The sequence below is a fragment of the Alligator mississippiensis genome, chromosome 10, assembly GCF_030867095.1.
Source record: "Alligator mississippiensis isolate rAllMis1 chromosome 10, rAllMis1, whole genome shotgun sequence".
NCBI lineage: Eukaryota > Metazoa > Chordata > Crocodylia > Alligatoridae > Alligator > Alligator mississippiensis.
Genome location: NC_081833.1, coordinates 18890112 through 18915910, shown reverse-complemented (window position 1 = coordinate 18915910; position 25799 = coordinate 18890112). Strand labels below are relative to the sequence as shown.

The 25799-nt window shown below is 44.2% G+C and overlaps 1 protein-coding gene across 2 annotated transcripts; it reads right to left on the bottom strand.

Moving 5' to 3' along the window:
• Positions 1 to 5638: 5638 nt before the first annotated feature.
• Positions 5639 to 25781, bottom strand: LOC102557665 (T-box-containing protein TBX6L). Of its 2 annotated transcripts, XM_019493785.2 has the most exons (10): positions 24829 to 25781; positions 19326 to 19656; positions 14778 to 14922; positions 13570 to 13672; positions 12819 to 12983; positions 12126 to 12272; positions 11121 to 11191; positions 10221 to 10312; positions 8612 to 8807; positions 5639 to 7539 (listed from the first exon to the last, which is right to left on the bottom strand). In XM_019493785.2, exons 2-10 carry the CDS (start codon positions 19339 to 19341, stop codon positions 7113 to 7115), a joined length of 1362 nt encoding a protein of 453 aa, XP_019349330.1. In that variant the 5' UTR covers positions 19342 to 19656; positions 24829 to 25781; the 3' UTR covers positions 5639 to 7112. The 2 variants fall into 2 exon arrangements, with proteins under 2 accessions (XP_019349330.1, XP_019349329.1); XM_019493784.2 differs by lacking the exons at positions 19326 to 19656; positions 24829 to 25781 and having other exon boundaries at positions 14778 to 16834.
• Positions 25782 to 25799: the final 18 nt, after the last annotated feature.

Genomic DNA, 25799 nt, shown 5'->3' with positions numbered 1-25799 from the left:
GGTGTTGGAACTGCCCTATGTTCTACTGCAAGACCCATAACTCTTCCACAGCTGGGGTAGCATATAGAGCCAGCAATCAAAGAAAATAGCATACTGGGGAATGTCATAAGCAGAAGGCTGGCCCATCAGCCAGCAAAGAAACAGGACTAACTCAAAGCCTAGTGATCTAGGGCTGTCCAACTTCTAAGCATTTGGGGAGCAAATGCCCTGCAGACCACACATCAGTGGGCTGCACCAGGGCAACCCCCCACCCAGCCACAAGCCATGCAGATATCCCCTGCCACTGAGCCATGTGCCTGCCTCCCCGCTCCACTGCACTGTGCACCTGCACCCCTCCATGGGCCCTTCCTACCACACACCTGTGCAGCCAGAGGAATGGCATGGAGGAGCAGTGGCCATGTGGAAGCCCAGGGACTGCAGCTTAACCCCTTGTGGGCCACATGCAGCCCACAGGCTACCATTTGGGACAGCCCTGGTTTAATACAATTTGACTCTCAGATTGCACCCTGACCTCTCCCACCATAGACAAGTCATTTCCGGAGAGTCTGTTACAAAACAGTTTGCAGCCAGTCTCATTACAGGGGATATTGCATAAAGCCTCAAACTGCCTGAATCTACAACTTTCAGGACATGTTGCAAGGCCTCTCTCTAGGGCTCTGTGAAGGGCTGGTGCCTGTGGTCGAGGCAGGCTTTTTTGCTGGCCTGTTTTCATATTTGGTTGTTTTTTGGTTTAGCAGTGAAGAGCAGCAGCTCCTGCTGCTACTCAGCATTTAGGCACATGGATCTATTTTTCTTTTTTTGGTACAGGTGCTTGGAGCAGACAACAAATATGTTTTAATATACTGGGCTCCAACACTTACACTGCAACATTTTGCATTCCCAACTGCTGTGCCCATGCCCTCCTTATGAAGGTACACATCTCCTTCCTTCCTTCCTAAAAATTCAGTAAAGAGCAATGGGCAAGTCACAATCTCAGTGCATCTCTGCAAAACTGGAGAAGATATAAATTAAATACATCCATTACACTCACTGAGCAGGGTGCTGTCTAGTCAGACTTGCTTTTTAATACACCTGAAAGTCAAAGGAAAAAAAACAACCACGCTCATTATGGGCATGTAAGAGGCCATTTGAAGCAGCCTTTTAATTCATTAAAACACAATGAGAAACTGTAACATGACTTGAACTAAATAACACAAAAAGTTACAAGGCAAATTCCCCCAGCTGTGGAGACTTTTCCAACTGGTTTAAATGGTCAGGCTGTGCTCCCTTGAGGTTCGGTCTGAAGTTGCTCCCAAGCTGTAGCTCTTGACAATGCTTTTGTATTTGCTTTGGGCCATAAGTACTTCTTCGGGTGTTAAACACAGGCAGCCCATTTCCACATGCCTCCATCTGCACTGTGAGCCTGCAGAAAGCTGCAACGCCCATGCATTCCTTGCACACAGCCCGTGTTTAACCATCACGTCCGTAACCACCATTCAAGCTCCAACACATCCCTGCACACCCTCGTAGCAATGCCTTTTTACACTTTACCTGCAAGTTCCAGGAAGACCCGACCCATGGGGAAGCTCCCAGAAACAAAAGCTGTGCTGAACTGAGGGCAGACTCCACAGGTTAAAAGGCAGAGGTGGAAAGCTCTAGTGTGTGAATCAGCTTTGGGGAAAGCAAACGCTGGGAAAAAAAACAGGCTACTTTTACACTGAGAAAATGTTACTGAGGGTACTTCTGTGGGCTGAATAACTTATATAGAAGTGTATATATACACTTTACTTATACCTTATCTACATGCATATATACAAGTGTCAATTGTGGTCTCATTGCTACATTGTGGCTTATAAATTATGAGGAGACTGAAGAAGGGAGAAAATAGAAGCGTGATGATGAGCCGCCATCTGTTAGTGCTTTGGGAAGCCTGTTCCCTCTTTATCCCCTCTGCCTAGTTTCCAGAGGGCCACCTTAGCCACACACCTGTGCTCTCAGTTCAGTTTTTCCTTTGGGCCTTTGTAAGGCAGGCAGGGCAGTCCTTCCCCCCTCCTCCCCACACAACAGCTGCTGGGGCATAGGCACAATAGTAAGAGCAGCAAGCTGCACCTAGACTCTGGTTTGAAGGCCTCAGAGGCTGCCTAGCCTGTTTGTGAGCAGGAGTCTGGGCAGCAGTGGGCCCGAGCACATGGGGGCCTGCAGGGAGTTGTGAGGAGCCGGGTTCCCGCTGGGCCTGAGCCACGGTGGGCGGAGTGACCTGGAGCAGCGCTTCTTGTCTTTACAATGGCCAAGGGGGCTTTAATCTTTAATCGGCAAAGGCTGCTATTTCTTATCCTTATCCTGAATGCTGCTTGCCTCCTTTTATGAGGCTCCTTCCGGGACCTTTGCTTGGTACTTGGGAGTTAAGTGGCTGTTAAGCTGCGCAATAAAAAATGATTTTACATTAAGCAGCAGGACGTGTCCCTGACCTAGCGCTTGTCCTGCCTGCCTTTTCTCAAAGCAGCTGTGGGCCCACTGATCGAGTCGGCGTGCACACCTGCAGGAACAAGCCCCTCACGCATGGATTTGCAGCGGCTGACACGGGACACAGGCTCACGAAGCTGGTCCTCCTCGCACAAGCACAAGGCAGGGGCCAGTCCACAGTGCACGCCTGCAGTCCCCTTGCCAGAACCTTCCCTCACGCCCCTCAGAGCTCCCTTCCTGCCCGCTCAGTCCCAGCTCCTGCTCTCACTCCACCTTATTCCCCTGGTACCACAGAGTCTTTGGCTTCATCCAGCCTGGAGGGACAGAAATGGCACATTAACTAGTATAAGTGATCAGAAGCCAGTTCAGATCTGTAACACAATGGAAGTTCAGTGCACAAAAAACACTTTTAAAATGGCTGAAACCAGTTTAAGATAGACCTGGATATAGTATCAGACATAACTAATTTAGGTTAAATCAGTTTACTAAACTTGTCCCACATCCCCTCGAGATTCAAGGTAACTCACAGTCTCCCAGCATCCCAGGATGCTTTGCACCTCCCCCTCAAATCTCCCCTTGCAGGGTGGGCAGGCTAGCCTTGGCCTACGCTGTCTGCTCCAGGGAGGCAAGCTCTGGCACCCCCCGGCCTGGGCCCCTGCAGGCACGTGACTACATTTCCAGAATCAAAAGTGTGTTCGCTCACTTATTGGTTCAATCTATGATTAGATTAACCTGCAAAGATTAATTGATTCAACCTGGGGTTTTTTGACTGTCTGTACTTAGCCGAGGTGACAGACTCCCTTTGCTCCACAACCACTGCAACCTCTGGAAGCTGCTGGAAAGCCGCCTTCCCTCCAGGTGTGATGGGTTAGCCAGTGAGGCTACCTGGATGATGTCATGCCTCCAGCTGGCATCAGCCTGACTTACTGGCTGAGTGTTCATCCTGCTCCTCGGACTCAGGCAAGCTTTTCTTAAACTCAGGAGTTTTGGGTCCCTTTGTAGATTTTTATCTAGTGTTGCTGCAAACACAAAAGGGAATATAGCACAGGCTTGAGGAGCATATTCATGTAAAGGAGGTCCTGTCCCTCAGGCTTTTTTTAATGGGTTGAGGGATTCGTGGACAATTATTTTAATTGTAAGCGCTACCTTCTGCAAACAGTGTCTCTCTGAAGCTGCCTCAGCATACGTCTTTGGCTGCATCATCTGTGTTGAGTCTGTAATTACCCAGGACCACAGGTCCGCTTGCAGTAACTGCAATGCTGACTAGGCTGCTTTAAAAAACACCAGGGGAAATCAGCGTAAACCCATGATTTTTATTTCAAACTTGAAATGCAAACCCTATTCCTAATGCACACGTTCCCCCTCCCACCTCCACCAAAGTCTTATGGGAAACAAGCAGAAAACATTGAAAGAATACACACAATCCCTCAAGGACTTAATACAGGGGATTCTGAGTCACATCCAGGGATGCAAGAAGATAACAGTGGGATCATCAACATCATACGGATAAAACAAAATTCTGTTCGAGGACACGTCATCCAGTACCTGTCCCCAGGTAAGGTGATTAAACTGGAACCACTGGTGTGTGTGAAACAGAAACACAGAAAACATACTCATAATTGTATTTTGGTGCTGCTAATGACCTGCCTTCCATATGTCTCCTTGTCTTTTTATTAAAGCTTTACAACACAATGTCTTACAGACACAGGAAACAGCAGTTCAGCTGAGATAATATAGATTTTCAAAATACCACAGCCAAACAGAAGCAAGCCAGTGAAAACACCACAGACAGGAGAAAGAATAGAGTCTGAAGTGCACACCTGGTGGGAAGACTCACAAGCTTAATAAAATAATAAAGCTGTACAGCCTTTAACCATAGAGAGCAGCAAGAAAACAAATGTAATACTCTCTGAGTGGAGCCAGTATGATTCACTAAAGACAACTATATATATAGCCCTGTAACATAGAATACAAGAATAAAGGATTCTTCCTCAGCATGATGCTGGGTTTCTGGAGGGTCTGTTAGTCTGGTCGGACTAAACTGCTACAACTCATCATCCAAGGTGCCAGTCCTTATGGGACTAGTTTTTCAGAATGGAAAGCCATCATGCCCATATTTCTAAAGAGCCCTGGATTGCTTTCTAGCAGGGCTGCCTAGTTCTTTGTCGTGAACCATTCTGACTCACCTCAGTGTTTTTTATTTTCCAAGTGTTTACAGAATAATCCCCATGGCACCCTGACAAGATGATATCATCTATGTCCTAGATGGTGAAACAGAGACAAGGAGGTAAGATGAGCAGTCTTAGGCTACAAAGGGAAGAGGATTCCTTTCCATGGCTTTTCTAGGCCATCTTGTGAGTCCTTTCCTAAAGATGGGCATTACGGTATCAGTGCAAGAGAAATCAAGAGGGGAATCTTCTAGACCTTGCGTGCTATTGGGTTTCTTGCAACCGATTTTCAAAGGTCTGTAGCCATTTTACTCATTTAAGAAGTCTGAAGCCTCAGAAGATGGTTGCTAGAGGTTTCTGCTCATCAGTTATTCTACCCCAACTAAGACAGTCTCTGGCATCTGGCACTACCTTCCTGTGTGCTGGTGTCTGGAGTAGGACAGATAGGACAGATGTTTTGATGTACAGAACTCTTTTTAGTCCAGGATATGCCCTTTTTTAATGAGCCACTTGCCCTAGCACTGATGTGGTACAGAGCTGGTATGTACCCTTATTTTACCCAAAGATGGGTCCAACAGAGCAATACCTGTGTGCAGCAGCAAAGTTAAGCCCCTGTTTCTGCTGCTACGTAACTCAGATGTCCTTGGTTTGATGGAGGAAGCACTCACACTGTGCAACCTGCTTAGGGTGCAGAAGTGATCCGCGAGGTTCTGATCACACAAGAACATCACCTAGCACTACAACGCAATGATACAAATCAGCAGTAAGTTGTAAGTAGTACTTCGTTTCAAAGTTATTTTAAGAGCAACAATAACCACAATCTCTGACACCCTGACACAATGACACACCCATGCCACACATGCCACCACATCTGTGCCTCAAAGGAATATACCCAGTCTTGAGAGAGAAGGACATCCACACACCCAACACCCCAATTTCACACTCTACACCCACGTTCCATACGTACAAAACACATTCACTTAAGGACATCTCTGTACTCATTGCAAATGACACGCCCCAGCTGGCTGTTACATACCAAACCATAGTTTATTTAAAGTGTTACAAGAAATCATTCTTAAATAAGGTCTAAGATCATGTTTATAACCACAGGAGAAGCAGAGGGTTTCTCCCAAGGAGGACTCCACTCCAGCAGCAATTGCGAGGAAAATAAAATTAGAGTGAAATGGGAGGACTTGCTTTCCAAAATGATGGGCAGTTTGGAAAAGGACCACAAGGGTGGAGCGGAGAGGAAGCTACCCTCCTGCCCATCTGTATTGCATTATGTTCCTAGCGAGGCTCCAAAGCAGCAGCAGAAACATGCCACTGGCCTGTCTTGCAGCTCCTGCAGAGCACTATGGAAGTGATACCTCATTCATCAGGCAGTATTTCAACAGGAATATTTGTTTAAAGCAAGCGTCTAGTGAGAAATACCAACTTGGCCAAAACCTGTGCACCAACAGGACTGTTGCATGAGCTGCTGGGAGCAGGACAATAAAAACAACTAGACAGGTCACTTCACTGAGGCTGTGGAAGAGGCAGAGGTAGAACAACTGAGGGTCTCAGCACAGACAAGAGGTCAGAGAGACAGCGTGAACACAGCTGCTCACCACTATTCAGCGAGGGGAACTCCAAGAATCCCAGCATCCTCCAATCCTCTTGGGTCAAATGGCAAACAACCAGAGGAACAGCAACTCAATGCAGGTACATGTGGAGTGACAGGGCTGAACTGAGAGGGGATAAATGGGCTGGCTGGGCAGTCAGAGCACACAGAGACAAACACAGAAACTTGTAGTTGTTTCATTTTTTTGGGATTAACTCCCCCCTGTCCACATGACCTGTACAACTCTGCTCCAAGCATGCATGCATTACTCTATCTTTTACCATTATATGCCTTATAGGCAAAGGACCAGGAGGATAGCTGCACTTTTTGTCTACACTAAGAGAGGAAGCTACTCCAGGGACACTGAAATGGCTAATTATCTCTCACTTGTCCATGTAACGATGTCTCCTTCACACAGCCACTCTGCACATGGCTCCACTGTTTTGTTGTGAGCATCTGTGGTGCATGCTGAGACTCCTTAAGCGCCTTGCATGCTCCCGGGACTGGGGTTCTTTGAGTAAATGTTAAATGTAACGACATGCATGAATCATGGGATAAAGTTGGGAAATCAGCTGAACCACTGCATTTGCAATGCTTGCAATTATCTATCCACACTTGGGGCAAAGCACCAAAGAATGCATTGGTTCAGTCAGAACTTAAAGTAAAGATATGGACCCCAGGAGATGCAACGAGCACTTGTAAAATGCACAGGATGGTTGTTGCATGGGGCACAAGGAATTGTATTGATGTTTCAAGATTATGGTGTCCCAATCTATGCACTATTGCAACACACTCTTGCCTAGTGTAGGCAAGGCCACAAGGTGGCAACCCCAGAGCATATTTTAAAGTAGATTTTGTTACAATGTCCTTTGAGTTCTTTAATTTGGAAGAGTCCTCCCCCTTCACCAGCAGGCATAGGGGAACAGAGGGTACTGGCTCCAGTCTGCCATGCTCCCATGAGCATGCCCTGAAGCCCCTTGACCATTATAATCTGTGGAAAAGGGAGAGTAGCTCATTGCCCTGTACTGGCTGTGGGAAGGGACCATCCACTGGCCTAGGCCTTGCTCAGCGCCATATGGATTGTACACTGGACCTCGGGCCCCTGGCTTCCCAGCAGAGTCTACAGCCATGTTGACCACCCCTGTGTAGTCTTGAGGAGGAGGCAGAGGTGGGGGTAGTGTAGGCAGGTTGGTGAAACCTTCTGACAGCTGTTTAGAATCGTGGTCTGGCACTGTGGCTATGTCCAAAGGGTGGGATCTGGGCCGGAACTCATTCAAAGTGGCGACGTTGCGTGCGGGAGCCTGCTGCGTGTCCCCCGTGTCATGGAACCTGGGCCCAGAGGGGGGAAGAGAAGAATGAGTCAAACCCACGCCAGCATAAATACTCTGAATTAACCTACATGGGATGTGGTTCAAAACTTCACCCAGGAGAGCATGGGCAGGCCATGGACATGGGGCACAATCACTTCCCCAGGCAATTTTAAACATCAGCTTTCCTTCTCAAAACAATGTGCTTATCAAGGTAATCCGTTTCCATATCTGAACTCTGGCAGCTCTGCCTCCCTCCCTATGCCCATCTAGGGCTCATCTGTATGGGAAAACTAAGAGCTCAGTGAATCCAGTGTGAATTTACAGCACATTAGCAGTCTGCACTCACCTCCCATGTGAACATACGTAGTGTGTAGCAAGTATGAAAATGGAGTAAGTTACTTTGTGTGGAGTGTGCAGGAAGAATATGCACCTGGGGTTCGTGCAGAGTAGTTAGTATGCTGTGAATTCACACCTGAGCTTACTGTGCCATCTAGACATCTTTGCCATCCAGACAAGCCCTTAAGAAAGTCTTAACTGCACGTTTAACCTGGGTTTTAGCCAAGCCCCCTAATACTCACCCAGAGAAAAAGCCTCTGACCTGCATTTGCAGGTGCTTTCCTATCTTTCTGAGCTGGGTAACAGAAGAGCCTGGGCTCTACTTTAAATTGGGCTGGAACCCGTCTCTTTTGCAGTGAGGACACAGAGGGAAAAACATCACATGAGCAATAAGAGCCCTTGAATGCCGTCTCCTCAATGTGACAGACAAGTTCACCCACGAATGCTGCAGCTGACTAGGAAAGAGTTCTGAAACATTTCAGGGCAAAGAAACAAGGATAATGCCCTCAGACACACTGGACTAGTGGAGAAACAATGAAAAAAAGTTTCTCACATGCAAGTTTGGTTACCCAAAGTGCCAATCCCCCATGTTAAGTGCAGTGGAGATATCCCTTACTCAGTTCATGCTGCTTCCTCTCTAACAGAAAATACTGGGTCACCCTTATAAGAAAAACCCCATAAGAAATTGAAAAAAATGCCAGTCCTGGATCTGGACCATATGTACTGTGGGTATACAGCGGGGAGGTGGGACTCACCTGTATGTCTGGTAGGTGGAAGGAGTTGGCACTTGCTGCTCTCTAGCAGTTGCTTCTCTTTGGTCTGCTGGTGCTGGTGACACTGCAGGGATGGCTTGGCTGCCATTCTGCTCTGAGACCCAGAAGGGGTATCCACCACTAACCGGGATGGGATTCCGCTCCTCTTTCACCTCCACATTCTCATCCTTCACAAAATCTGACTCACAACAGGGAAAGGAGAGGGAATGAGAGGGGAGCAGGGAGAAACCAGGGCTCAGAAATAGTTTGTTTGCAATTGGATTCAGTCCAAAAACACACTGCCTCCTAGTCACAGGGTCTCACAGCCAGTACTGCAGGCCAGAATGATAAGGAGTTTGTAAATAGTCAGAAATGTCAGCTAATTACCAGGCATCTGCCAGTGCTCCTGAGGCAAACGCCGAGTATTTTTCTAAGCTCTCTCTCATTCTCGGACACAACACACAAGAATGTGTGCACTCTGAAGAAGTTGGCAGGCTGCACACTAGGGATTCAGCGAGGAATTAGAGAGTGAAGACCCATCAGGTTACAGGCTCTCATATATGGTTGCTGGTCACATGGCATTGGCTTATCCTTCTCTCTCAACTGCACTAACTGCAGATCAAATAACTATTTGATAATTAACTGACGGATTGTACAAGCCATGCCCCCTAAATGGGAGGCAAAGTACCTGCCATACAATTTGGCAAACATGGGCCACACTATGAAATGTTAAGTATCCCCATTTCAGCTTACTATGTCCAGCTCCCTGCCACTGTTGGGTTCTTCCCTACAACATGTTTTCAAGTTGATTGCTCAACCTGGCTGTTTGGCTCAAGACTCTCCTACAGTTTAATGGAGTGGAGGGGTAGTTATAGGAGGAGCAGTTATGGTGTGTTACATGTATATTCTGGAATTGCATGTCCAGATAGCAGGCTATGTGTGAGCAGCAGGGCAAAAATCTGAGTAAGGATTCCTACTGCTGTGTGCTGGCATGGAGGAAAGTTCAGGTGCACCGGGTCTTTTGCATCTGGGTACAAAGTTTCTTTCTTTAAGCCAGGGCCCTGCTTTCTTGTTTCACATTCCTTGTTCCCATTTGACTGTAGATAGCCTACCCCTTGCAGTCCCAGATGCCAAGACCAGCTGTGAACCCCTCTCCCTAACATCGATCAGGGTTTGCTCCTGCTCTTTCCCTTGTCAGCAGGGAAAAAGATCCCCAAGATCTGCTGACACACTTGCAGCTACTAGACATCTGATCTGGCAACTGTTCTGCAAGGTTCTTTTGCCTATCATGTCTCTGCCGTATACTCATCTTTCCCTTCCCCTCCATCTTTCTTATTTGGCTTCCTTGATGGCAGGACCCTGATCCATACATCCACTTGATGCAGACTTCTTGGGGCTGTGCACCCAGCTCCTCTTGTGAATTATGGAATGAGAGTGAGCATTCTACTTCCTTCCTACTAAAAGCCGACCTGCACAGCATCCTCCAAAATCCCTGCCCTCAGTGCTGATGAATGCAATTCTGTGCAGACAGGAGCTTTAGCAGACCCAAGTCACTGTCTTTTCCTCCCCTTAGCACGATCCCTGTTGGCAAATCTGTTGCTGACAATATTACCCGGTTCCTCAGCACCAGATTCTGTTTCTTCTGGGAGCTTCCTCTTCTGGCCTTTGGCTGGGCTAGGTTTCTGGCCTTTTGCTCGCCCTTCCCTATGAAAAGAACAACATATGGAAGAAGGTTTATAAAGCCTTCCTATGTAGCTGTCTGTAATGGGAACTCCAGAGCAGAAACAAGATCCTGATGTGTCAAAGAAGCAGGAAGACCAAGTATCTAATAACTTCTGCAGAGAGAGGGGTTGAGGTTAGGATCTCCAGTGTTTTAGAAACCATATTTTTGCTGTCCAAGAACCAACATTAAAGAGCAATCGGCTTCTTGGAACTATGTTTGTTCAAATGTTCATACTGTAGTTAGTCATGCTGACTGCAACTACAGAGTGGCAGTCAGGAAGATAGACTGAAACAGCCCTTCCCTACCATGGAGTTTTTACTCGGGCTTTGCACAAAACACACAATCACACTGGAAAGCCTCAGCGCTGAGAGTCTGTGCAGTCATTTATGAAAATGGTGTGCTATCATATACAAATAAGAAATTCTGCTGAGCTTTTCTTTAAGACGGTATGATTGTTTCTGAGGTAACATGGGGCCTATTTTACCCCCAAACAGTCCTATTATTGGAAAATATCAACATGAAGCTTTCAAAAGTTTGTTTAAATGGAAATCACTTTTGACCCAATGACAAAAAAGGAGTCACTTTTCCAGACAAAAAATGACTAAAAAAAGCCTGCAAGCATTTTCAGTGACATCTAACCTCCTGGTTGTGTGGGTGGGGGAAGTGCCCCCACACAAAGGGAGTGGTGATGAAGGAGCACCCGGATGCTGGATGTTAGAATTAAGCTGACAACCAAGAGCGGCAGTGATCTAGTGCAGGTGCACTATGTCCTCATGAGACCACAGTTACCTTCGAGTGTTCTTCCCATGTTCCCGGAAACCTTTAGCAAATGGGTTGTTGTCAATCTTGAGTTTTGTGATCTTAAAAATAAAGAAATTAGATTCAGTAGTAGAAAGAAGTGTTGCTTTGGGTGCCAGGACCAGGTCTGTATTGCTCTGAAGCAAGATTCCCAACCCCAGCACTGATACAGATGCTCTCTCTATACATTACGGTTCATTTGTGGTAGTTATATAGCCCCAATCTTTGCAGGATCTTATTGCCTCATTGTCTTTAATGTATTTATCCCATAAGAGACCTTTTTTAGGTGGGGAACTGAGGCAGTGGAAAGCTAAGTGACTTGCTCAAGGTCACATACAAAGTCTATGACAGAGCAGGGAACTAAAGTTGGCTCTCTCTAAATTCAAACCAGTGCCCCTCACTACTGGATGATTTTCCCTCTCCAATTTAAAAGATAAAATTTAAGCAGCAATACAGATCTGACTTTAAGCCATCTAATGACAAACTCAGTTATAGCTGCCATTCTGTCACCAACACCTCCCATTCTTACAAGGTACTGAACATCAAGGTTGCATACCTGTGCAATATGGATTGCTGAAGGAATTACTCCTCCATCTCCAGCTCAGAGAGACTCTTCTATGGAATGGGTCACAGATGGGGGCAGGGGCAGGGGCAGGAGACGAGGACTACTAGTGTTATCTCAGATATGGGTATAGAGAAGGTTATGAGTGTTACCCTTAGAAGACAGGAAAAGGGGGAAGGATATTTGTATTACCCACAAAAACGAGGGAGGAGGGATTCAGATACTGTCTGTATAAGAGAAAGAATACCTGTCCCATCCTCATAGGTGAGTTAGAGGGAAGGGGCATTGCCACATTATTTGCAGAAGCAGGGGAGGAGAGACTCCTTTTGTTGTCCATATAGGCAGTGGAAGACCTTTCTTCCTGGGGGCAGCGTTGAGTGTACATGCTTGGTATTTACCCAGGTGCAGAAGGCTTGTGCTTATACACACTGTACCTTCTCATTTTGGTAGGCAGTAACAGAGGTGAAGACAGTCTCAGGGAAGCTGAACACCTGGAAGATGCTCCAGCGGACACTGAAAAGGTCATCTGCCTGTACTATGTGGAAGCGAGGCTTGTAACGGTGCATGGAGTGAAGGATGATCTGGTGGAGAAGGAAACAGGAGACTTCCAATTGCAGCATCACTTAGCCAGCTTGCTGTTGGCATAGTCTCTACTTCCCAACCCAGGTCTCAAGTTAAAACTTTACCTTTGTGATGACCCCAGCTCTATTCAGCTCCATTAAATAGGCATTTTCTGTTTAAAATGGGTACAAGGGTGATATTCTACAAGTGTCCCATTTACCAGCTGTAGGATCAGAGGAATAAACCCAGTGGCCCAGCAGTGGGTATAAAACAATGGAGAAGGAAAATACATTTCAGCCCCTCCTCTGACTAGGCAGCTAACATATCCCAAGAGTCAGTGTGTGAGTTATCAAGAGTCAGCAAACCCATGGGTGCAGTGTACATGGATACCATGACACTTTCAGCATGCAGAGATGCTGTTCTGTAAATCTTGCATAGGTTGTAGAAGAATTTTAACCAACTCACTTAAATGCTCATTAAACAAACATTTTTGGTTGAACTTGCATTGAGAACCAAATCCTCCCTTCCAGGAGTTCCAGTGAACAAAAAGCTCAGTTACAACTCACATGGCCATGTTGATCCAGGGTGTTGTTGGTGAGTTTCAGCTTTTGGAAGGAGACAGGTTCTTTCATCCAGTGGCTGCCAGGAGCTGGAGAATCTGGATGGACATATGTACGGCAGGGAAGTTGTGGCTCTGCTTTTCCAGCGACTTCCCACTGATCTTTATTCCACTGGAAAAGGAAACATAGGAAATCCCACAGTTTAGTAGCCCTGCCCTCACAGTATCAAAGCAACAATGACCAGCATCTTTGCTTCTTTACTTAATGCAGTGGGGATGTCATGGAGTGGGCTATGTCTGACTGATGATGTGAAGGTACTATGTCATGTTCTTATGTTAATCTCCATGATCAGCCCCCTATTTGCTGCCCTCTCTACTAGTTTTGGGGCATTTTATAAACATTAACTGAGTCGAGTCTCCATATTTACTATGTTAACGATTTAAAACATACTTGTGCACTTTACAAATTAAAGGATGTTATTCTTCCAGCTGCCAGCCCTGCAATATTGGCGACTGGGGACTGATCCAAAGAATGTTATGAAACCTCCAGAAGACACCTAATTCTGGTTGGTCACCAACTAACACCTGAAACATAAGTATTCACACTATGCAGAGGGCCAGCACTTATATCCCATATAAGATCGAAGATAATTTAAATGGTGCCTGGGTATTTTACTGGATCCCTGCATGCAGGTAAATTTCATTAACTGGAACAAGCAAAAGGACAGAATGACCTTTCCTCCCCTGAAATTATTTACCTTGTATCTGAAGTTGTCCATTGGCACGAAATCCACCAGCATGAGGTATTTAGCATAAGGGATCAAGCCAGAGACTTTGATTTTGCACTGTGGAAACATTCGTCTGAAGAAGAAATAAAATCTATATTACAAAGGTCTTGTTCTTTTTTAATAGTCTAGTCAGGCATTTGATCTTGTTTGTGGTCTGTCAGGCAAAGTGCTCTTGGGATCACAGTGTAGATCAGCCACTGACATTTTTATTAGCCTATTATCTAGCTCTACTCAAAGTCACTAGTGGCTTGCCTTTTCTAGCACTCCTACTGTTGCTACTCCTAATATACAACAATGGAAATTTTAAAGAAAATTTAAGCGTAGACAACGTTTAGGGCTTTCACTGTGTCTTGCCCAGCTGTAGCCCTCCTGGGAAACTGATTTTTTTGTGTAGGTGGCACCCATTTGAGAATCTAGCTCTCTCCTCCCCTCTCTCTGGAAACTCTCCACAACTGCTATGACTCCTTGCAATACTGTTAGAGGTCATTAATTTCCCTTTCTTTCTTATGAGGACTGGTTCACCAGCTCTCCCTCGTCACAGAAGACCCCTTTATTAGGCCTCAAAAGGTCTGGCATCCTCTCTTCTTGGCTTTATCTTGCACAATATATTAAAGTTCCATATCCTCTATTTGTTCCAGAACACATCATGCTCCTCAAGGCTGGAATAGTTAAATTTAAGAGCAGCATGGGTCCAGTCTCTTCTTTGACTTGCATCATCCTTTGCACCGTCCATCCGAAGTGTCAAGCTCCAAAACTGGACACTAGAAACATCCCAAATGTTTCATCTACCATGACCTGGAGCACCTTCATGCCTATACATTCAAATTATTTGCCTATAATGCAGCAGCCATGTTTGCTTGTGAATCTAGGATTCAATCTCTGTGTGGCAATCAAAGAACAGTGGGGGCCACTGTCACTGCTTGATGCAGGAGCTACAGCATGGGATGGATTTTTCAGTGTGTAAGTCACCAAGTAACCTGGGTGACATTTCCACTTCAGAGCTAAAGGACCTCTAGATTCTTTGATGCTGCAGTTGTTCTGCAAGGGGAAGGGAAAACAGAATCTGTGGCTTAAAAACTAGCTTGAAAGTCACCTTTCCAAAAATGATGTACTGGGTGTGAATGGTCTGCATGCAGCTTGCACAAACACTGTGCCCACAGCTTTCTGGCCATCCTTACCTGCCAGACTTAGTGATGATCATTTCGGTTCCTATTTGGTGAAACTGCATCCAGAGGTCCATGTCCTCTAGGGTAACAACAATGGAGCTCTGAGGGTAAGACTCCAGGTTGGAGGAAGGAAGGACATCACACTGAGTTTTCACATCTAGCAGGGGAAAGTAAAAAGAAAACAGTTTAGTCATGAGGAAGTCAATGCCAAAATGCTTCAGACAGAGCTTTCAAACTTGATGTCAGTGCCTGTTCCTCTGAGCGTCTGTGTTTGGAAATGGCCAGTTGCAAAGTTTCAGGACCTGCTGTAAGACTTGTCCAGTGTATGCAGATCATCACTCCTCCTTGTGGCTGGCCTCAGTATTGGTCACTCCACAATTCTCCCATAATTAATGAAGCTCAAAGAATGAAAGCTTGTGTTGAAGATCCCCCTGACGTGTGTGTGTGTGTGTGCGCATGTGCGCGTGCGTGTGTGTGTAGGTGGGGGGCTGTGTGTATATGTGATCACAACTGAGATACACTGAGAGAAATTACAGCACCTACAGATTCTTTCAGTTAGGCTATCTTAATAAACAGAAAAAGCTGTTCCAGATATTTCTCAAGGCAGATATCCTCCTTGGTTGAGATTTTAGCTTTGTGCACCATGCCATGCCTAGCTTACTTATTTTATTCTATTCAGTGTTCAAGTGAAGATCATCAAAGCAGGACATTTCACTATTAGAAGGCATCCTTATCTAAACACAGTCACATAAAGTGTTTTAATTTGAAAGCTAAAAGGAAAGGGAATGTTCATTATGACAGGGTCAAAGCAATCAAATAGGCTGGGGCAGATGGATCACTGAGCAATTCCCTTTGGAAAGCATGTGTATAGCTCTCCTAGCAATATCTATCTGAACAGATGGCACTCCTGTGAGATATTGGAGAGCAAGTCACTTCACTATTTTGTGCCTTAGTTTCCCCATCTGTGACATGGAGATAACAATACTAACTTGCTTGGCAAAGATCTTTGAAATCTCTGGATGATGCATGTTATAGAAGACCTAAGCATATTACTACAATTACTACAACATAGAGGGAGCATCTACACATTCATTAATGTGCTATAATTATGGCACATTAAGTTTAGTACCTATAATAACAGGTACTAACTTAATGCACGGTAATCAGTGTTACTGAGCATTAGAACATTAGAACAGTTTTTGCCAGCCGCGCTAATGTGCAGTAAGTAGAATTAGTCTTCTGTACCTTAAGCGCTTCATGTAGATGTGCCCGAACTGACCAAAATTATACCTCAAAGTCAAAACCAAAAGCCCAGTGCTGCTCTTCTCTCTACTATGTGATCCCATTGATGCGCATGGCAAAATCCTGCTGATTTCAACTGGATCTGGTTTTGACTCATGGTCTTATTAGTCAAAGTTTTGAAGAAAATAACTCTTTGATTGAAAGTATTCAGAACTGCAGTGCTGTCATCAGTGTAACAAAAGCAGGTCCATTTTTAAGACAATGATACATTATCAGCCATGCATAGCCATTTATTTTAATAGGGGATTGCCTTTTAGTCTGCAGCCATTCTTATATAGACACAAGAGAATTTGTCACTTCATTACAGCTTCCCTGGTCAACATCTTTAAGCAAATACACACGAAAAGTAACCAATTATTTCCACTGAAAGAAGGCCCATCCAAATGGATATGTTTTCTGACTTCCGATGCAAGCAGTTTTTAAACATGATGTTATCAGTTTGCAAAGCTCGCTAGTTATTTAAAAAAAAAAGGTATTTAAAAAAAGACATACCACCCCTAGACTTGGTTGCTTTGATCCAACATTAATGAACTGGCTAAGAAGTGACACCTAGTTTGCTCCCTAAGATTAGCCTGTTAACATCTTCTTACTAAAGCTTCCCTCATATCCTCTAGCAGAGACATGAAAGCTGCAATGAGATCGTGCATTTTGTAGCTCACTGACCACATATCAAAAGGAGTTACAACAGAATTGGGTCGATTTTCAGCAGGAGACAGTCCAGTCACAAATACATGCAAACAGATTTTGATTGGAGATAGATACTCATCTTTTACTCCAAACCTATTTTACAATTAAACCTTTTGGTAAACAAATTCCAAGACTGTTAAATGAAACAATCAACCCTTGAGGCCTTTACAGAGACAACACTATTGGTGAAGTCGATGAAAATTAAATTGACAGTAATTTTGCCTGAAAAAAAAAAAAATCAAGCAAACACAGTTCTCATAATCTGGTTGTATAAGAATAAAACCACAATGTACTATATGACTAAGACACTACAGAAGACAGAAACAGCAGCGAACATAATCAAGGTGAGGGCAAGGTACATAATCAAAGATTTTCAAAAATATTTAAGGATTTTGGTGCCTTAAATTTTGAGTGCCTGGGATGACACTTTAAAGAATATTTAGAGAGAGAGAGATCATTGCATGGATGTGATTCTGAACCAAGCCAGGGGCTAAGTCCTGCACACAGCTGGGAATTTGAACAATAATGCGGAAAGGTTTGTGATATGCTCTTCAGATAGCGAAAGAGGCGAGCAAAAGCTCTGCTGGTAGCAAACTGTTCAGAACTTTAAAATAAAACTTTATAAAACTTTTGGATGCATTATTTTATGTTACTTAATTAGGGATTTCCACTGTGATGTTCATTGGAGTTTTTCCCCTCCTCCACCCCCTCAGTTTCTGCTAAGGTTTATGTCTCCTTGTTTTTAAGTTAAGCCCTGGACCCCTAATTTGGTTTTAGGGGTTATATTAACAGAATTATTTTTTCCCTGGAATCTTAGGCCTAAACTATTTTAGAAGGTATTGATGCTATTAACAGGAAGCAGTGATTATAATGCATGCTTTTCTCTGTGTCAATGTATGGTCAAACAGGAGACTCCTGTGCTTGAAGCAGGGCACGGCTTAGCTCTGTTCTTTGCTGTACTGTATAACAGTTACATGGATGCTGGCAAGTCACTAACCTTGTTTGTACCTCAGCGTCTCTGCCTGCAAAGTGTTGAGAACATTTTCCTATGTTAAGGGGCACATCATTCAGTGATGTTTATAAAGCACTTTGAGATCCTAGCACAAAAGGTTATGGAACAGCATTATAAAAAGCAAACTGGGCCTCTTTAAGGAATTGCTCTAACTCTTGCAAAAGTGCTGTGGTACTGGAACAAATATTGTCAATTTAGTTTTAGGGGTTATATTAACAGAGTTCCTGTACAATATATAAGATGGGGTCTAGGCACCTTGAAAATATCCACTGGGACCCAGGAGTATGTATGTATTCCACCTTTATCAAAATCAGTTTCAATTACATTTGCTGTAAAGTTTAAAGATAAAACTGTTTGGCTTCCAGGGACTGTTTGATGTCCCTGAAAAAGAAATACATTTCAACATATATAGCTATCTCAAAAAGGAATCTTGCCAAAAACTGCACAGGGTAGAGCCAAAAAAGGCCTCCAGCCTTGCAAATGGCAATATGAACACCCCTTTATTCAGTGGGTGACCTCCCAGTCTCCTGAAATTGCAGTTTGGGGCATTAAAGAAGGGAAAGTGAAAGGCTCAGTTACTGCTTACCTAGTCCCATTTTGGGTTTGCTTCACAAGTACTATGATTTTGCTTCTCAAATCCAGTCATGCATTGCCAAAAAATGTTTTGATTTCCAATGCTGTGTGATACATATAATGACATGAAAAAATAATAAGACTTGTCTAGACACAGCGATGTCAGATAGACTATGCCTTTCACTGTACTTCCTAAGTTTTTTAAGTTGAAGTCCCGCTCAATGTGGCAAGAAATCACCATAATGTTCCTTCCTTCCATGTTCAATTCACTATCGTAAGTATTGTTTAAAAAACCCCAAAACAAAACAGTGGCAGCAATTAAAATCATCTTTGTCACTGTAAAGCTACTTGGCTTCTTAGGAATAAATCAGCAGTGCATGGATGACAAAGGGAAGCGGTAGGTAGTTATTATCCATTTGAAACACGTATGTGAAATTAACACAAAAATCTATAAATCATTTGTTTAGTAGGACCGATGAACAAAAATAAGCAAATAAAAATCCCTAGTGATCAGTATGGGACATAAAATGGTGTCCACAGGGAATGAAAACTTACCAAGATCGTGGCATATGGTTCTTTTACTCTTGGAGGGAAGAGAATATACAGAGTCAAGCTAATCTCTGTATCATGGATCAGAAATGCCCTAAGTTCCTTAACAATGTATGCGCATTTTAGATTTCTATATGGCATTTCATCCCCAAAGAACCCATGGCACTTTGCAAACTGGATACTAGGGAATTAAAGGAAAAGCACCAAAGTAAACCTTTGCTTGTCTTACAGCAAGCGCCACAAGATGTCTAATGTTCACACAGAGCATCCACAGCTTCCATTTGTCTTCTCCCTCTCTAGGAAGATTTAACGCCCCCAGTAGTATCCACAAATGCTGATGACCTGTTGGTACACTATTCCCTTTTTTAAACTTCAGTATACCCCTGGCACTACTTTAGGGTCTTCCCTACACATTGAGAAATGGAAAAGTCACCTACCAGATAAAGCTTGCATTTTTCCATGTACCGTTAAGTCATAGAAGTTGCGCAGGCAAGAGATCCACCAGAACTCCTCTCTCTTGAAAACCAAAGTAGTCCAGTTCAAAAGCAAAAGTCTTGATTTCCCAAAGCAAGCAGGAGCCCTTCCTTCTGTGATCCAGTGTCAAGAGTGCCTGGGACTAAGGATGGGACTCCAAGCTTAGCTAGCCAAGGTGAGTTCGTTTTATGAAGGCTAATGAATAGGGAGGAGCTTCTCCCCAGGGCTGTCCCCTTGCAGTCCTTTGATGTCCAAAGGGACAAAGAGAGGAAGGATCTGCAGCAATGGCTGGGGCTAAGGGAAGAAAATCAAAGAGAATTAACATGGCTTTGACATACAGGAAACCCTACAGGGGAAATGCACCTTGATTTACTGCTAACACACTTTTAAACAAATAGAGACAAGACCAAAAACACCAGCTGAAGAGGTACCTACAAAAAATAACTTCAGACTTAAGATTTCCTTCAGGCTGCATTGATGGTTTGATAAAACTTCTATCTCCCAAACAGATTCCTGCAGTCCAAATACAGTTTGGGCTTTCTTTTTTATGGCTGATTTTGGGTCTTTATTGAAACCAGGCAAATTAAAAAAAAAAAAAGGATTTTCCCCCAATCTGAGTAAAAGAACTGGCTAATGCAACCTTTCACAGTAATAACAGATATTTTAGCAACATGTTTCTTTCTCAGTAGAAGTCTTCAGCCCAGTAAAGATCTACAGCCCCAACCTAGTTGATAGACCAGCTAAACATTACTTGCCTAACCACTGTCCCTTTTACAGTGCTCAGCTATATGAATTTCTTATCACACAAAGTTTGATAGCACCCACAGAAATCCTTAAGTTCTTAGTTAGGCCTGCACTGTACTTAAAAGATTTTCAGGCGTGATTGTGTCAGTAAGAGGTTGTTTTTTTGCTGACACAGCTGCACCAGCAAAAGCCCTAGTTCAGATACTATACTAGAGGCAAAAAAAGTCCTTTTGCAGGTATAGCTTGGGGAACTGGTATAAACAGTGTACACAAAATAACCTCTGCTGGGATAAATTTTGCCTACCCTAGGAGGATATAACCTCTTAAGTAGGGATAGGGCTTAGTTTTTCCTTATATTTAATTCTAGAAACAAAAGTCTCTTGAATTCAAGGCTAAACAGAAACTAACGCCTTCCTAGTTTGGCCCTTAATGAGTTTATTCTGTGAGTGTGACCATTAACATTTGTGCTTGCAAGTGCTAAGAGAGGGGTAATCAAATGTCAAGCTTTAGGGCATAAGCTGGCTACCATATGTGTGAGGAAGGGATTTCTTCACACCTATATACAGCATTGCATTATTGGCTATGCATATTTTGGGCCAAAAGTGTGGTTTCAAATATCAATCAGTGTCCAACACAGGATACAGGTCTCAGTGGCCCAGGGTCTGATTCCCTTCAGCAAATTCTTATGTACCAATCTCCTATTCATATTAAATGGCCTCACTGTATTGCTATGGATGATTTAGGGACCAATCCTGTTCCCACTGAAATAAGTGGGAGTTTTGTCACTGACTTTAGTGTGATCAGGGCCAAGCTTTTAGTTTGGTGCATGTCACATATTTTTACCATGCTCATCCCTTTATTGGTTGTTTCTTTAAAGTGGATGTCAGCAAAATTAATATTAACTGCAGAAAGAATTTCAGCACCAAGAAGAAATTTTCAACCACAGGAGTTGGGCACCTCTAGTATGCTATTCCTCTTCTTTTGGCTTTATTTACTTGCAATTTACTTGCAATTTTCTTCTTTTTTTGTAGCTCTGTTGCTTATAAATTGACTGCAGTTAGTTAGGTTGTTATACCCAAAATACATTGATGACATGAATGGATTCGGACCTTCAACACTGAACAGGGTTAAAGTCCAGTCCCTTTTTACTACAGGGCCAAATCGAGACCCTCACCTTATTGTTTTTATTCAGACAAAATTCCTCAGCAACGCCAATGGAACTTGCCTGAGTAAGCACTGAGTGAGGGCCTCAAGGTTAGCTCAGAAAGTAGGTGGGAATGGAACCGTTTACAGATCTTTTATCTTTCCCCTGAACTAATTTGTTCACTGTCGGATATACCAGTGGCGTGTGCTTTGTATCACTGCAATTTAGACTGCACTGATGGAATGTATTTTTTTTTTTGCCTTGGGTTGCAATTAAAAGGGTTGTCCCTGGATTCCCCCTATTAAAGGGCAGGAAAAATGATATTCCCCAGCTCTAGACCTGAATTTCTGTAGCAGCAGGCTTCAGAAAAAGGGAATCTCCATCCCCTGGAGAAAGAGTGCCTTTTCTAGTAGTGCATTGTGTTCTGGGGCATCTCAGTCGTGGAGGGTTACACCCTGTAGGATCGGGAAGAAGATCTGTGGGGTAGCTGGGAAGGGGCAGGTACTGATCCCTGGGAAAATTCCATCTGAGGAGGAATTTTGAAGGAGGTGTCAATCTGGATCACTTGGAGACGCAAGCACATTTTTGCTGGCTGCCTTTTAGGAATATGGGGTAAAATAGAAGACAAATAGGGTATTCTCTTTCAGAAGACATTTATAAGGTGAGCATAGGTTAGAGGGAAACTATTGTGTGGGTCTGAAAAGAAGGTCCCATGGAGAAGATAAAAGAAAAAGAATCAGATCAGTTTTGTGGGGAGGAAGATTGGTTTTGAGATTAGGGCATTGGACTGAGTACCCGATTTATGCACAGAAAATAAATCAAACAGTCCAAGAATGGGAAGAGGAGACCTAGTAATAGGCTGCCTGAAGATCCTGAGTCTCTGGACAGTGTTATTTTAGGTTAAGAAACAATTCAACATGTTCACATTAAAAATAATCAGAACTAAAAAGGATCAAAAATATAAACTGCCAGCTTCCAACCTCCTTCATTGGCACTCTCAGCTCCATTGCTACAGCAGCAAGCAGAGCAGTAGAAAAAATGCCTCTGGCTGCTCCCCACCCCCCTTCCCACCACTGAGAACAAGGGAGGCAGTCACTGGATCTTTCTTAGCTTCTGCTTCTCTAATGCTGAAGTTTCTGTCGCAGAAAGACGCGAGGGAGCTGTAATCAGAGAGCCTGAGACATGCCCTCATTGAGGAAGATGGGAGAAGAGAGAAAAGTGGGTCACATTCAAACTTGAAGTGAGCTGAATTAGCATCCCACTCAGTCAGAAATTGCACAGCAACAACACCGCCAGGGATTTCAGACAAGCGCACCACCAGACTAGTGAGTGTGTGTCAGGGGGGAGAACCAATTTGGTATGCATCTCAGGACTCATTGCTTCTGCCAAAAAAGGGCACCATCATATGATCTCCCTTATACCTGTCATTTGGGCACACAGTATCAATGTCTGGTGACACACATTTTCTGCAAATACTCATTGCTTTCAGCTCTTTCCAGCTGATTGATGGGAAGGTGGAATCATTAATTCCCAATTACTAGTTAACAACTAGTTCTCTCCTAGCCATTCTAGCAGTGATAGAGAGGTTTTAAAAGGGAAGAAAAGAGAATTTGTTATAATTGCTAGAAAGTGTGGCTAATAGCAGCAATCCCCATGAAATTCACCACCAGCAAAGGGGGGAATTTAGCACATTACCCTCTGTCTGTGTGTCCCCAGTGTGCCTGAGGCAATACTCTGAGAAATCAGATGTGAAAAGGATGGTGTCTAACAATTCATGGGCAAATTGGAGGGGTGAGAGGGAGGCCAGGAGGAGGAGAGGGATGGGAGTGATAGTGAAGCACTAAAATGTGAAAGTCAGTGACATACAGCTCTGCTCCAAGCTCATTTACAGCGCTGGATAAAGATCATATTGTGCCTGACTCTACACAGGAGATCCCCCAGCATGCTGAAGGGACTGAGGGGAGGAGGGTATGGGTGTGGGATGAAAGGAGTGGAGGTGTGACTCAGCTGTTATTCTGTCCCTCTCCAATGAGCTGAGTAAGTGGAAGCAGCAGTCTTAATGGGTTTAACATGACAGCCATTTTCTTCTGGCATATTTCACAGCATGTGAACTTTTTAGCAGATAAAACACAGCAGGAACCTGTGCTGCAGTTGTCCACACATACGCCATATCCCAGCCTTGCTAGAACCACTCAACTGCAAGCTCTTTGGGACAGGGACCACGTTATTATTCTGTTTGGTACAACAGTGAATATGGCAGGGTCTTCTTGGTCCAAGCCTCGAGCTCCCAGGTGCTATGACACCACATGTAACAAACAGCATGGTGCTGTCATATTAAACATCAGCAACCTTGTGCCGTACTCATCAGGGTCTGATTCAGCAAGAGACTGAGCACCTTTTAGCTTTGTTTTCCACGTGGAGCTTCCAGAATACACTCCCATCCTGACACCACCAACTGGGCTGTTGAGTCACTCTGTACAAAGGTACTGCCAGGAGCAAGTGTGCAGGTGCAACAGAAAGCCAGGTCAGTGATAACAAATCCTTGGGGAACAGCTGGTCTCAAATCACACGTTAAGCCCTGCCCGGGCCATTTCTGATTTAATTTGGGAGCTCACAGTTTGTCAGAAGAGGATGTCATCTGAACACCACAGTTCCATGACTGTGAAAGAAGCAGAATTGTCCTCCAGAACTTGAACCTTCATTCATAAAAGCATCTAAGCCCTAACAGGTGTGAGGAAACTTTTGTGTTTAACTGAAGAAGTGCTGTCTGCCTGTGTTTGTCCGCAGCCAGACAACAACAGGCCAGAGCTGTGTGAACTGCAGTCTGTTCATCTTAATGAGGGACTAGGTCTGGAACTTAACAGTTTAAATGTCAACGCTGTTAATTGTCTCAGTGGACAGGTCTAGCCAATGTGCCTTCCCCACTATCTCAAAAGGCCTCCTATGCTTCCCTACATGCCAAAACCATGAACTTTCCACACCTCCAGCTTCCATTTGGGAACTTCTGTGGTACGTGCATTGCTAACGCTAGCGTGTGTGGAATAGGGAGCATGGGAAGAGCCTACCATGAAGGGGACATAATACAGAATGAGAAAGGATTGGGCAATGTTACCCCCTTCAAGACCTGGAGCAGCAAAATGGCAGTAAGGAAAACTCTGCAGCATGTGAACTGTCCTGGTTTTTCTTTGACTTCAAACATCTCACAGGAGAGAGAAAAAAAACAAATGCAAATCTGTCGTCTCTCAAAGATCAGATGCCTGAGCAAGAAGCATGGGAGGTGAGGGAACGGACCATCAGGTTGACGTTCCTTTCGCAGCTTTACCACTGCCTCATTCTGAACTTGGGCAAGGTCTCTGCGACTCCTCTCAGGGAAGGGACAGGGAGTATTGTGAAGCCAAAACTGGTGCTTTGAGATCATCAACAAGTGCTTTGAGATCATCTGATAAAGTGGCAGAAAACAGCAAAATATTATCATTTGAAGAGGTTCCTAATGTGTAGAACTTTTTACATGTTAGGTAAAAAAATCCAATTTCCTTTTGTGTTATAATATAAGGAGTGGGTTCTTGGTAGCTACTTACTGTAGCTCAGGTGAAGCACTGCTTTCCTCTGATGATGACAACACACTGCACTTTTTAAATGACAAGTTTTGAGCGCTCTTTCTTGGGAAATCAGCTGTCAGTTGTTCAGATGTGAAAGGTCAGTACCAGTCAGAGGTCTGCAGGGCTGAAAGCTGCCTGCTGAGTCTTGAATTGTATTAGCCCTGAAGTCTTCTGTGTATTCACAAAAAAGAAAAATCACATTTGGAATAACACAAATACTTGAAACTGTTTAATACGTTGGTTAGAGGGTGCCTGTTGGTAGCATCTCCATGTTAATTCACAACAGGACTCCTGAATCGTGGTGCAGTGTGAGGTGCACTGGTCATGCTCCTGTTACCACCTCAGAGGTGGCTGCATTTCAGTGATGTTGTATGTAGCTTGCAAGAACTGTGAGAACCTCTGGGGTAAAAGCAAATGTAAATATAAAATAACGTATTACAACATTAACCAAGGTGTCACTTCTGGAAGGTTTGTGGATTGTGGTATCTGGTCAAAGGAATATGCTTGTGAATTGGAGAAATTAAGCTGCTTCCCTCTTCTCTTTCTCATATCCCCCTCCCACCTCCCCTCTGTAATCTGCACCCACTTCTCCCAACTGACTGTTTAGCACTGAGACAAGAAGGGAAATACTTAACAGCCACTTAACAGTACAGGCTGAGTTCAGGCTAGAGTAAAAATCTTGAGGCCTTGTGCTCTTTCAAGTTCTCAGACTCCTGATGTTAGGTGCACTGTTTTCCTGTCAGTCCATTGTGTTTCACAGACACTGCTCAGCACTCTGTCCCGTTCAAATCCACAAAAACACCTTTAGAAAATGCTTTACAGCTTGCAGAGGACAGGACAGCAAAAACAGCTTCACAACACAACCAAGAGGAGGAAAGGAGCCACAAAGCATAATACAGTACAATGCTTTCCCTCTTGTGGACTTCCTGGGAAGCCCCTATCATTAGTGC